This window comes from Symphalangus syndactylus, chromosome 21 (genome assembly GCF_028878055.3).
Source record: "Symphalangus syndactylus isolate Jambi chromosome 21, NHGRI_mSymSyn1-v2.1_pri, whole genome shotgun sequence".
NCBI classification, from domain to species: Eukaryota; Metazoa; Chordata; class Mammalia; order Primates; family Hylobatidae; genus Symphalangus; species Symphalangus syndactylus.
Window position 1 is genome coordinate 55,748,753 of NC_072443.2, and position 11,048 is coordinate 55,759,800.

At 48.1% G+C, this 11,048-nt stretch overlaps 1 protein-coding gene across 4 annotated transcripts in view; it reads left to right on the top strand.

The window, feature by feature from the left end:
* Positions 1-8,990, top strand: part of TMEM40 (transmembrane protein 40) — a 29,620-nt gene extending 20,630 nt beyond the window's left edge. For all 4 annotated transcript variants that reach the window (XM_063630345.1, XM_063630346.1, XM_055259432.2 and 1 more), the window contains 8 exons: positions 112-165; positions 5,045-5,080; positions 5,465-5,497; positions 5,879-5,926; positions 6,792-6,863; positions 6,977-7,051; positions 7,706-7,768; positions 8,834-8,990. In XM_063630345.1, coding sequence (XP_063486415.1) covers positions 112-165; positions 5,045-5,080; positions 5,465-5,497; positions 5,879-5,926; positions 6,792-6,863; positions 6,977-7,051; positions 7,706-7,768; positions 8,834-8,853 — 401 coding nt within the window. In that variant the 3' untranslated portion in view covers positions 8,854-8,990. The remainder of the gene's footprint in view (positions 1-111; positions 166-5,044; positions 5,081-5,464; positions 5,498-5,878; positions 5,927-6,791; positions 6,864-6,976; positions 7,052-7,705; positions 7,769-8,833) is intronic.
* The last annotated feature ends 2,058 nt before the right edge of the window (positions 8,991-11,048 follow it).

Consider the following 11,048-nt stretch of genomic DNA (forward strand, 5'->3'; position numbering starts at 1 on the left):
CCTCCAGCACAAGGACTGTGGTACTTCTTAAGCTTCAAAGCCATGGGAGATGGAAGTGGCCTGGATCACTGTGTTTGGGGAGTGCTGACTAAGGGGTTTGTCTCCATCCAGGTCCTGGGCATGGGGAGCCTGACGTTTTGAAGGATGAGCTTCAACTCTATGGAGGTAATCAGTTGCCCAGTGGCTTTGGAGAAAACAATTAGATGAAGGAAAAGGGGGCCTTGTTGGGCAGAAACAAGGTCATGAGGGTGATTCATGAGCTGAAAAGTCCCAGCCAAATACAGGAGATGTGGCCAGTTGGGTGGTTATAACATTGGCAGGTGGGGAGGTGGGCATGAGATTGTCTTGAGGAAATCCTGCATTTTCTGGGGTTTTTATTTGTTTGTTTTGTTTGTTTGTTTGTTTTGAGACAGAGTCTCACTCTGTCGCCCAGGCTGGAGTGCAGTGGTGTAATCTCGGCTCACTGCAACTTCCAACTCCCCAATTCAAGTGATTCTCCTGCCTCAGCCTCCCGAGTAGGTGGGACCACAGGCGCCCACCACCACACCCAGCTAATTTTTTGTATTTTTAGTAGAGACGGGGTTTCACTATGTTGGCCAGGATGGTCTCGATCTCCTGACCTCGTGATCCGCCCGCCTTGGCCTCCCGAAGTGCTGGGATTACAGGCGTGAGCCACCATACCCAGCCAATCCTGCATTTTCTTCTGAGCTATAACCTTGACTTATGGGGTGACCATGAAGAGTCAACCACTTTTCTGGGCCTCAGCTCCTAAACCAGCAGAATGGGACATGATTGGTACCCCCTCTCTTGGAATACTGGGCTGTTTCAGCACACAAGGAAAATGAAGGATCTGATCTCCACCATACCCATTTTACAGAATAATTATTTCCAATACCCTGATTACTACAGTGAGGAGGCATGAATAATATGACGCTTTGGTTGGTAGTACTAGGGTGAAATAGAACTTGTAGAATGAGAAACAAAAAAAGAGGAAAAAAAAGAACTTGTAGAATGAACTCTTTTGCCAAATAATATGACAAATGCACTCTACTAGATAAGAAAGCCTTAATATCTGTGTTTAATCCAACATTTCAGAAATCTACATAATCTCCTAATGCCTGGCAATAAGTAAAGCAGTGGAAAACACTTATGTATATGCTAAAGAAAAGATTTCATTTGTTATGTAACAAATACAACCAGTGGCTGCCTCTGGGTCATCTGTATTGTGGGTTTTTGTTTTTTGGGTTTTTTTGCGACAGGGTTTCACTCTGTTGTCCAGGCTGCAGTGCAGTGGTGTGATCATGACTCACTACAGCCTCAACCTCCTGGGCTCAGGTGATACTCCCACCTCAGTCTCCCAGGTAGCTGGGACTTACAGGTGTGTGCCACCACACCCAGCTAATTTTTTGTATTTTTTAGTAGAGACAGAGTTTTGCCATGTTGCCCAGGCTGGTCTCGAACTACTGAGCCCGAGTGATCCTCCCGCCTTGGCCTCCCAAAGTGCTAGAATTACAGGCGTGAGTCACTGCAGCTGGTCCTTCTTTCTTTCTTTCTTTCTTTCTTTTTTTTTGGTTACAAAAACAAGTATAATCTGGTTTAGAAAAATGCATTTAGGCCGGGCGCGGTGGCTCACGCTTGTAATCCCAGCACTTTGGGAGGCCGAGGCGGGCGGATCACGAGGTCAGGAGATCGAGACCACGGTGAAACCCCGTCTCTACTAAAAATACAAAAAAATTAGCCGGGCATGGTGGCGGGCGCCTGTAGTCCCAGCTACTCGGAGAGGCTGAGGCAGGAGAATGGCGTGAACCCAGGAGGCGGAGCTTGCAGTGAGCCGAGATTGTGCCACTGCACTCCAGCCTGGGCGACAGAGCGAGACTCCGTCTCAAAAAAAAAAAAAAGAAAAATGCGTTTAATTACTCAAGTAATTTAAGAAAGGTTTCACTGGGTATAAAATAAGATAAACCTTTATGTTTACGTGTATTTTAAAATATTTTTCTCATTAAGTAATTCATATTCACTGTAGAAAACGTAGATACAGTCACTTATTCATGAATTACTTCTTTCCCCCAGACATCGGAGGTGCTTGGTAAATTACATTGCTCGAGTTCTCATTTCATGTTGTCGTTGGTATGCTCTCTGCACTCTCCGTATTGGCCCCTCTGGTCACTTTGCATATGGTGTTCAGTGTGCTGAGTGCCTGTTGTCACATGCTAAGTGCCCCTTGTGGTGTTTGTGTCCTGGGGCTGCCCTGTGGGACAGGAAACTACAGAAGTAGGGGCCTGATGGTAGGAAGATCATACAAGTGCCTGTCTGCCCTTGAGGGGAAGAAGATGACAGGCTAGGAGCAAGGTCACCAGGGAACTAGAACAGGCACCAAGAACCACATGGTGAATGGTGTGAGAAGGACGCCCAGGACTGGAATAATGCAGAGGTGGCAGCTCAGGTCTATAGGGCTCAACTCACCCTCAGCAGCCCAGACAAGTGGCTCAACAATCAGGGTGGGAGCCAAGGATCGAGGTGTACAAGCCAGCTTGGCTCCCACATGCTCAGAGCCTGGTAGTCTAGAAGCCAGCAAGATGGCATGAGCTTGGAGTTGCCTGTCTAGTCCAGAGTTCTATGGGTAAAAGGCAGCAGGTGTCATCACCTGCATCTGGATAGCCTGGAGCAGCCATGTGCAAATGGGTGGCCCATGTGGGCAGATGCTTTTTATCAGGCTCACAGAATGGTTTTTTGGGGGGCAGGGGAGGGGGAGGTTTTTTATTTTTTGTTTTTTTTTGGGATGCTGTCTCACTCTGTTGTTCAGGCTCGAGTGCAGTGGTACCATCTTGGCTCACGGCAACCTCCACCTCCCGGGCACAAGCGATTCTCCTACCTTAGCCTCCTGAGAAGCTGGGACTACATGCATGTGCCACCATGCCCAGCTAATTTTTGTATTTTTGGTAGAGACAGGGTTTTACCGTATGCCCCAGGCTGGTCTTGAACTCCTGGACTCAAGTGATCTACCCACCTCGGCCTTCCAAAGTGCTGAGATTACAAGTGTGAAGCATCACGCCCAGCCCACGCAGAATGCTTTTTTTTTTTTTTTTTTTTTTTTTGTATTTTTGTATTTTTAGTAGAGATGGGGTTTCACTGTGTTAGCCAGGATGGTCTCGATCTCCTGAACTCGTGATCCACCCGCCTCGGCCTCCCAAAGTGCTGGGATTAGAGGCGTGAGCCACCGCACCCGGCCCAGAATACTTTTTTAAAATTATGATTCTGTGGCCAGGCGCTGTGGCTCACGCCTGTAATCCCAGCACTTTGGGAGGCTGAGGCAGGTGCATCACTTGAGGTTGGGAGTTCAAGACCAGCCTGGCCAACATGGCAAAACCCCGTCTCTACTAAAAATACAAAAATTAGCCAGGTGTGGTGGCACCCATAATCCCAGCTACTCAGGAGCCTGAAGCAGGAGAATTGCTTGAACCCAGGAGGCAGAGGTTGCAGTGAGCTGAGATCATGCCACTGCACTCCAGCCTGGGTGGCAGAGTGAGACTCTGTCTCAAAATAAATAAATAAATAAATAAATATTATAAATATATAATATATATAATTTATATAAGTTATATAATATATATTATATATAAATTTATATAAATTATATATTATATATATATAAAATTATGATTGTGAGAGCCAGACATGGTGGCTCACACCTGTAATTCCAGCTACTTGGGAGGCTGAGGCAGGAAGATTGCTTGAGCCCAAGAGTTTGAGACTGCAGTGAGTCATGATTGCGCCATTGCCCTGCAACCTGGATGACAGAGAGAGAACCTGTCTCCAAATAAATAAATTTTGAAAATAAAATTATGAATGTGAATATATTTCATCAATTCTACACCACATTTTTTTCACATTTGAATATTTCTGAAATCAGGATGCATCTTAAAAATCACTGGCAAAGTTAGGCATGGGAGTTTGTGACTATAATCCCAGCACTTTGGGAGGCCAAGGTGGGAGGATTGCTTGAGCCCAGGAGTTCAAGACCAGCCTGGGCAACATAACAAAACCCTATCTCTATTAAAAAAAATCACTGGCAGCCAGGTGTGGTGGCTCATGCCTGTAATCCCAGCACTTTGGGAGGTTGAGACGGGTAGATCACGAGGTCAGGAGATCCAGACCATCCTGGCTAACATGGTGAAACCCCATCTCTACTAAAAATACAAAAAATTAGCCAGGCGTGGTGGCAGGCACCTGTCGTCCCAGCTACTCGGGAGGCTGAGGCAGGAGAATGGCATGAACCCGGGAGGCGGAGCTTGCAGTGAGCCAAGACTGCACCACTGCCCTCCAGCCTGGGCGACAGAGCAAGACTCTGTCTCAAAAAAAAAAAAAAAAAATCACTGGCAACTTACAATTGTAACTGTCAAGGGCTTTTCTTACATAGTAGTACATAAAATAATGTCATGTCTCACAAGCAATGGCATTTTGATTCATGGAATACAAGAGTTGACAAACTTTTTTTTTTTTTTGAGATGGAGTATCGCTCTGTCGCCAGGCCAGAGTGCAGTGGTGTGATCTTGGCTCACTGCAACCTCTGTCTCCTGGGTTTGAGCAATTATCCTGTCTCAGCCTCCCGAGTAGCTGGGACTACAGGCGCGTGCTACCATGCCCAGCTAATTTTTGTATTTTTAGTGGAGACGGGGTTTCACCATGTTAGCCAGAATGATCTCAATCTCTTGACCTCGTGATCCACCCACCTTGACCTCCCAAAGTGCTGGGATTACAGGCGTGAGCCACCACGTGCGGCCCAAACTTTTTTGTAATCAGGAAGTTTACCTGAAAACCTGGCTTCTCTGGGGAAGTTGACAGACCTGTAAGAGTGGGCAGGCATTTCTACAGCAGCTTTCTGTGGCTGGTGGGTGGTGGCTGCCCCTTTAGTTGGATCAGGAACCCTCCAGCCGGCTCCAGATTAAGTGGAAAGTCTCTGAGCAGGATCCACCTTCCCTGAAGCATGACTTCTCCCTCCCCAGAGGATCATGGGTATATGATCACTGATTTCCTTTCTGTGCAGATGCTCCTGGAGAGGTGGTACCCTCTGGGGAATCAGGTGAGTGTCCAGTTAGAGGAGAGTGGTCGTTGGTGCTGGTATTGAGCCAGGTCTAGGCATCACCTCTCCCCCAAGACGGCGAGCACCTGTTGGGGTACCTGGCTCTGAGAAAAAGGAGCCCCAGGTCCACTGAGCCTAGGCTCATCAAGCAGGCTGGGCCAGCTGTGGCATGAAGCAGGGAGCCTGGGGAGCTTGGAAAGCTGTCCGAACAAGACCCAAGGAGATTACAACCAACCAGCCATCAATAGAGAGAAGGATCCTTTGGGGGCTGCAGAATTCCATGGGGACATTTTTTTAGGTCACCTATAGCCTTCCCCGGGGTGGAGGCACCTGTTAAGCACCCCAAGTTGGGTTGGGCACTAATATTGAGTTTCTCGTTTCCAGGACTCCGAAGGAGAGGCTCTGACCCAGCAAGTGGTAAATACACAAGCCCAAATAGGAGAGCTAGAGAGGGTCTGGATTCCAGACGATGGGTTGGGACCTCAGACAGCCTGAGAGGGTGGGTTAGTCCCAGCAGGGATGCTGTCACCAGCCAGTGTCACTATGATTCAGAAGGGGGATCTCCAGTGCAGGGGAAACGGAACGGAAGGCAGACTCGGGCCTAAGGAAGGAGGAGGAAGTCAGTGGGGGTTCCAAGGACAGCACCCCCATCTTCACAGTTTGACTGGTCCTGCAGTGAGTGCCCTCTGACCCAGAAAGAAGTACCCAGGATATTAATTCTCAATGAGGCAGGGAAGAGAAAATCCCACCTGCCGTCCTGCATCAAAGTTAAATACTCATCTCTCTCTTGTTCTTAAGGAGAAGTGGAGGCCTCTCAGTTAAGAAGACTGAATATAAAGAAAGATGGTAAGGAACTTGGTGTAGCAGAGCTGCTTTTTCCTGTCTGGCTAGATTTCTAGGGGTGAAATGCAGCTGGTGGCCTAGCACAGCAATAATCATAGCCCACCTCTGTCGTGTGCCCTGCAGTTTACACATTACTCAGCTCAGAATCACCTCAACAGGGTGGGACAATGGTTCCCATTTTGCAGATATGAAAACTGAGGTTCAAGGTTGGGGAGTGGCGTTACAGCTTGTGAGTGGCGTGGCCTGAGCTTGAGCCCTGGTCCTCTGCTCTTTCTGCTATGCACAGCCATAGGATGGTAAATGCCTACCAGGCCTTGCGGCCAGGATAGGGAGCTGGAGGTCAGCCGAGCTGAGAGAGTTGTAAGGTTAGATTAGACCAGACTCGGAAAGGAACAGTGAAAATGGGAGCAACCTCCCTGCTCCAGGCCTGGAATCCATTGAGACTTCTAGGAGGAAGGAGAGGGCAAGAGGAAAGACCATGGTGCTCGACACAGAGATTTTTTGTAATTTAAAAAAAAAAAAAGAGGCCAGGCATGGTGGCTCACAGCTGTAATCCCAATACTTTGGGAGGCCGAGATGAGAGGATTGCTTGAAGCCAAGAGTTCGAGACCAGCCTGGGCAACATAGCGAGACCTTGTCTCTACTAAAAATTTAAAAATTTGTTGGATGTGATGGCATGCACCTGTAGGCCTCGCTACTTGTGAGGCTGAAGCAGGAGAATTGCTTAAGCCCAGGACTTCAAGGTTGCAATGAGCTGTGATTGCACAACTGCACTCCACCCTGGGTGACAGAGCAAGACCTTGTCTCCTCTGCCCAAAAAAAGAGAGAGAAAGCAGCAGATAGTGATTGCCTACCCCTGCCTTCACAGATGAGTTTTTCCATTTCGTCCTCCTGTGCTTTGCCATCGGGGCCTTGCTGGTGTGTTATCACTATTACGCAGGTGAGGGGAGGCACCCTGGAGAATGGGCAAGGGGGATGGCATGGGGGGTGGTGCAGGGGGCAGGGGCATCAAGACCTAGAGGCTGACCATTCCCTCCCTCACTGTCCTTCCAGACTGGTTCATGTCTCTTGGGGTCGGCCTGCTCACCTTCGCCTCCCTGGAAACCATTGGCATCTACTTCGGACTAGGTAAGCCCCTCCCCAGCATGCACACACACACAGTCTCTTGGAGGGGTGGTGGGTAGAAATATTCATTTTCATACTCATTCAAGTATGGACCAGAGAGTCACAATCTACACTTTTTAAAAAATTTTCCTTATGCTCATATTTTCTTCCTGACCACTTTCAAGGTCAATGTAAGGTCACTGGCAAAACCCTGTGGGAAAAATGGGCAGCTCCATACAACGCAACAGCAACAGTTTAAAGTGGCAAACAGGCCAGGCCCAGGGCACACGCCTGTAATTCCAGTTACTCAGGAGATTGGAGCAAGAGGATGGCTTGAGCCCAGGAATTCGTTCAGCCTAGGCAACATAGCAAGACTCTGTCTATAAAATAAATAAATGAAAGTGGCAAACAAAATAGAACTAGCCAGATACTGAAGACAAGTTAGTTAATGGATTTGGGAACTGAATTTGGCGAGTGAGTTTCCTGCCACTATTCCTGCTGTTCAGAGTTGTTGTTTTTAGTAATAATAACTCTAGTACCATTCTCTAAGCTTAACCTGCTGCCTGAAGTTCCACCATCAGAGCTTTGTTTGCATGAGTTAGGCCCTTGTCCAATGGTGGCCAGGTATCCCTTGTGGGGGCACAAACTTAACTCACTTTTTTCTTTGCTTCTGAGCAGTGTACCGCATCCACAGCGTCCTCCAAGGCTTCATCCCCCTCTTCCAGAAGTTTAGGCGGACAGGTAACTTTTAAAGTCTTCCTGTGTTCACTCTTTTTGTCCCTAGCAGGATCTTCATTTAGAAAGAGGCTTAGCAGGCCGGGTGCGGTGGCTCAAGCCTGTAATCCCAGCACTTTGGGAGGCCGAGGCGGGCGGATCACGAGGTCAGGAGATTGAGACCATCCTGGCTAACACGGTGAAACCCCGTTTCTACTAAAAATACAAAAAATTAGCTGGGCGTGTTGGTGGGCACCTGTAGTCCCAGCTACTCAGTAAGCTGAGGCAGGAGGATGGCGTGAACCCAGGAGGTGAAAGTTGCGGTAAGCCGAGGTCACGCCACTGCACTCCAGCCTGGGGGGCAGAGAAAGACTCTGTCTCAAAAAAAAAAAAGAGGCTTAGCATACAGGAAAGAACACAGCCTGGAGGCAGAGGACCCAGGTTCGAGTCCTTCCTCTGCCAGTTTACTAACTCTGTGACCCTGGATGAGCCGTGTAGCCTCAGTTTCCTCAACTGGAAAATAGGTGTAATACTTTTCTGCTGCACAAGGGTGTTCTGAAGATCAAGTGAGGAATGGATGCAAAGGCCTGAAGTGTGAAACAGTAGAAAAATGGTCTGGTTAGTCTTCATTCTCTTGTAGAACTTTACAATTCCCCAAACGCTATCTTCTCCACGGCTGTACTTGCCTAATAGCAACTGGGGAGGTAGGCTTTAGCAATGTTACACTTGACCAATAGAAAAATGAGGCTCAGAGAGGTGGAGTGACTCGCCCACAGTCACACAGCTTCAGTGGCTGGGCTGGGCGAAAGCACATCGTCTTTCCTGACTGACAGCTCTGTGACCATCTTATGCCTCAGAATGGAGAGGCCAAGTGGCTGTGTGGCTGTGCTGGGGAAATATCTGTCTCCTTTAATCCATGTAATGAAGGAAAAGAAAACTAGCTATTATGACTATGGGTCATTGAGACCCATGGCTTCTGGTGTGACTACATCATGCCAGCTGTGAGGGGTACTTGGGCATCTGAGGTGATGGTGGGGATGAAGCCTGGCTGCCTTCAGAATCCCATGCCATCCTGTGGCCTTTGCCTTCCAGGGTTCAGGAAGACTGACTGAGGCCACTGCCAGGTGGGCAGCAGAAGCAGGCCCCGGTGTGACCACCACTGTGACCCCTGAGCCCACAAGGACAGAGCAGCATTCTGAGAGACGCACAGGAGACCAAATCAGACTAATAAACAGAACACTTTTCCTTCCATGTGGTCTGAATGTTGGCACCAGCCCAGGCAAGGGCATCATTTGGGCAGTACTGCTGTGCAATCCAGCTGCCAGGATGGAAGGCAGAGGGTGGGTGTGGGGCCTGAGCTTTCACAGTACCTGGACCAGCAGGAAGATTCTGGGGGGTCACTGCTCTCAGAGGACAGCAAGAGACCCTGAGCTCTGCAAGCTGTGATCTGTCTGGGTTCATGGTTTTTCTCAAATCCCAGGCTATCCGCATGCGCTCTCAGGTGCTACCGAGCCATCCTGGGAGAGAGGGATGGTCCACTGCCCTGAGGCAGGGAGCCACCAGGCTGGGGCCCCTTCGTGAACCTGATGCAGGTAAGATGCTGGGGACTAAAACCATTTTTTTTTGCACCCAAAAAAAAAAAGGCAGGAAAATGATCATCAGAAACTAAATGGCAGCCAGGCATGGGGGCTCACAACTGTAATCCTAGCACTTTGGGAGGCTCAGGCTAAGGGTTGCTTGAAGCTAAGAGTTCAAGACCAACCTGGGCAACATAGTGAGACCCCCATCTCTACAATTTTTTTTTTTAATGACCAAATGTGGCGGTACATACCTGTACATACCTGCAGTTCCAGCTACTCCAGAGGCTGAGGCAGGAGGACTGCTTGAGCCCAGGAATTCAGGGCTGCAGTGAGGTATGATCAAGCCACTGCACTCCAGCCTGGGCGACGGAGCAAGACTCTTCCTCTAAAATTAAAAAAAAAAAAAAAGACAAATAAAAATTGCATGTATTTATAGTGTACAACATGTTTTGAAATATGTAGAATGGCTAAATCAAGCTAATTAACATATGTATCACCTCACATACCCTTTTTTTATGATGAGAACAGTAAAAACCTACTGTCAGCAATTTGCAAGTATACAATACATTGTTATTAACTATGGTCACCATGCTATATGATTGATATCCTGAACTTGAACTGAGTTCTTGATGGTCACAGACATGCTGTTCTCAAAACTCAAAAGGGGAACTTCTGAGGTTTTGACTTCAAGTACTTGTATGTAACCTAATTTAACAGGAGCCCAGAGTGCACAGATCAGATATTTATTAAACATATAAATAAAACACAGTTTTCACGATAGATGTATGAACTTACTGACTTGGAAACAACGTGGTTAGCCTCATTTTATAGGAACAATGGGTCCCTGTGGCCAGCTCTGCCACTGCCTGGCTGTGATTTTATTTTTTTTATTTTTTTATTTTTTTTTTCTTGAGACAGAGTTTTGCTCTTTTGCCCAGCCTGGAGTGAAGCGATGTGATCTTAGCTCACTGCAACCTCCACCCCCCACATTCAAGTGATTCTCCTGCCTCAGCCTCCTGAGTAGCTAGGATTATAGGCACCTGCCACCATGCCTGCCTAATTTTTGTATTTTTGGTAGAGATGGGTTTTCACCATATTGGCCAGGCTGGTCTCGAACTCCTGACCTCAGGTGATCCACCTGCCTCGACCTCCCAAAGTGCTAGGATTACAGGCCTGAGCCACCAATGCTGGCCCTGGCTGTGATTTTGGTCAAGTCCTCCCCTCTCCCAGCCTTAATGTTCTCCTCTGTACAATGGGGAACATAACAGTGCCCACCTCACGGTGTTATGTTGAGAACTGCATGAGATAATTACATAAAGTCTTATGCACAGACTCTGGCACATAGGTGATGCTCAGTCAATGGGCATTATTACATTAGACAGGAGCACAAATCAGATCCCCTTAGGGTCAGGCAGACAGAGTCAGCAAGATGTAGAAAAATGGGGGCTGGGTGCAGTGGCTCACACCTATAATCCCAATACTTTGGGAGGCCAAGGTGGGTGGATTGCTTGAGCTCAGGAGTGTGGTAGCGTGTACCTGTGGACCTAGCTATTTGGGAGGCTGGAGTGGGAGAATCGCTGGAGCCCAGGAAGTCAAGGCTGCAGTGAGCCGTGATCACACCACTGCACTCCAGCCTGGGTGACAGAGCGAGACCCTGTATCAAAAAAAAAAAAAAAAATGAAAAAAGTAGGGAGCAGGAAGAGGGGAACAGAAGAGCATATACCTGA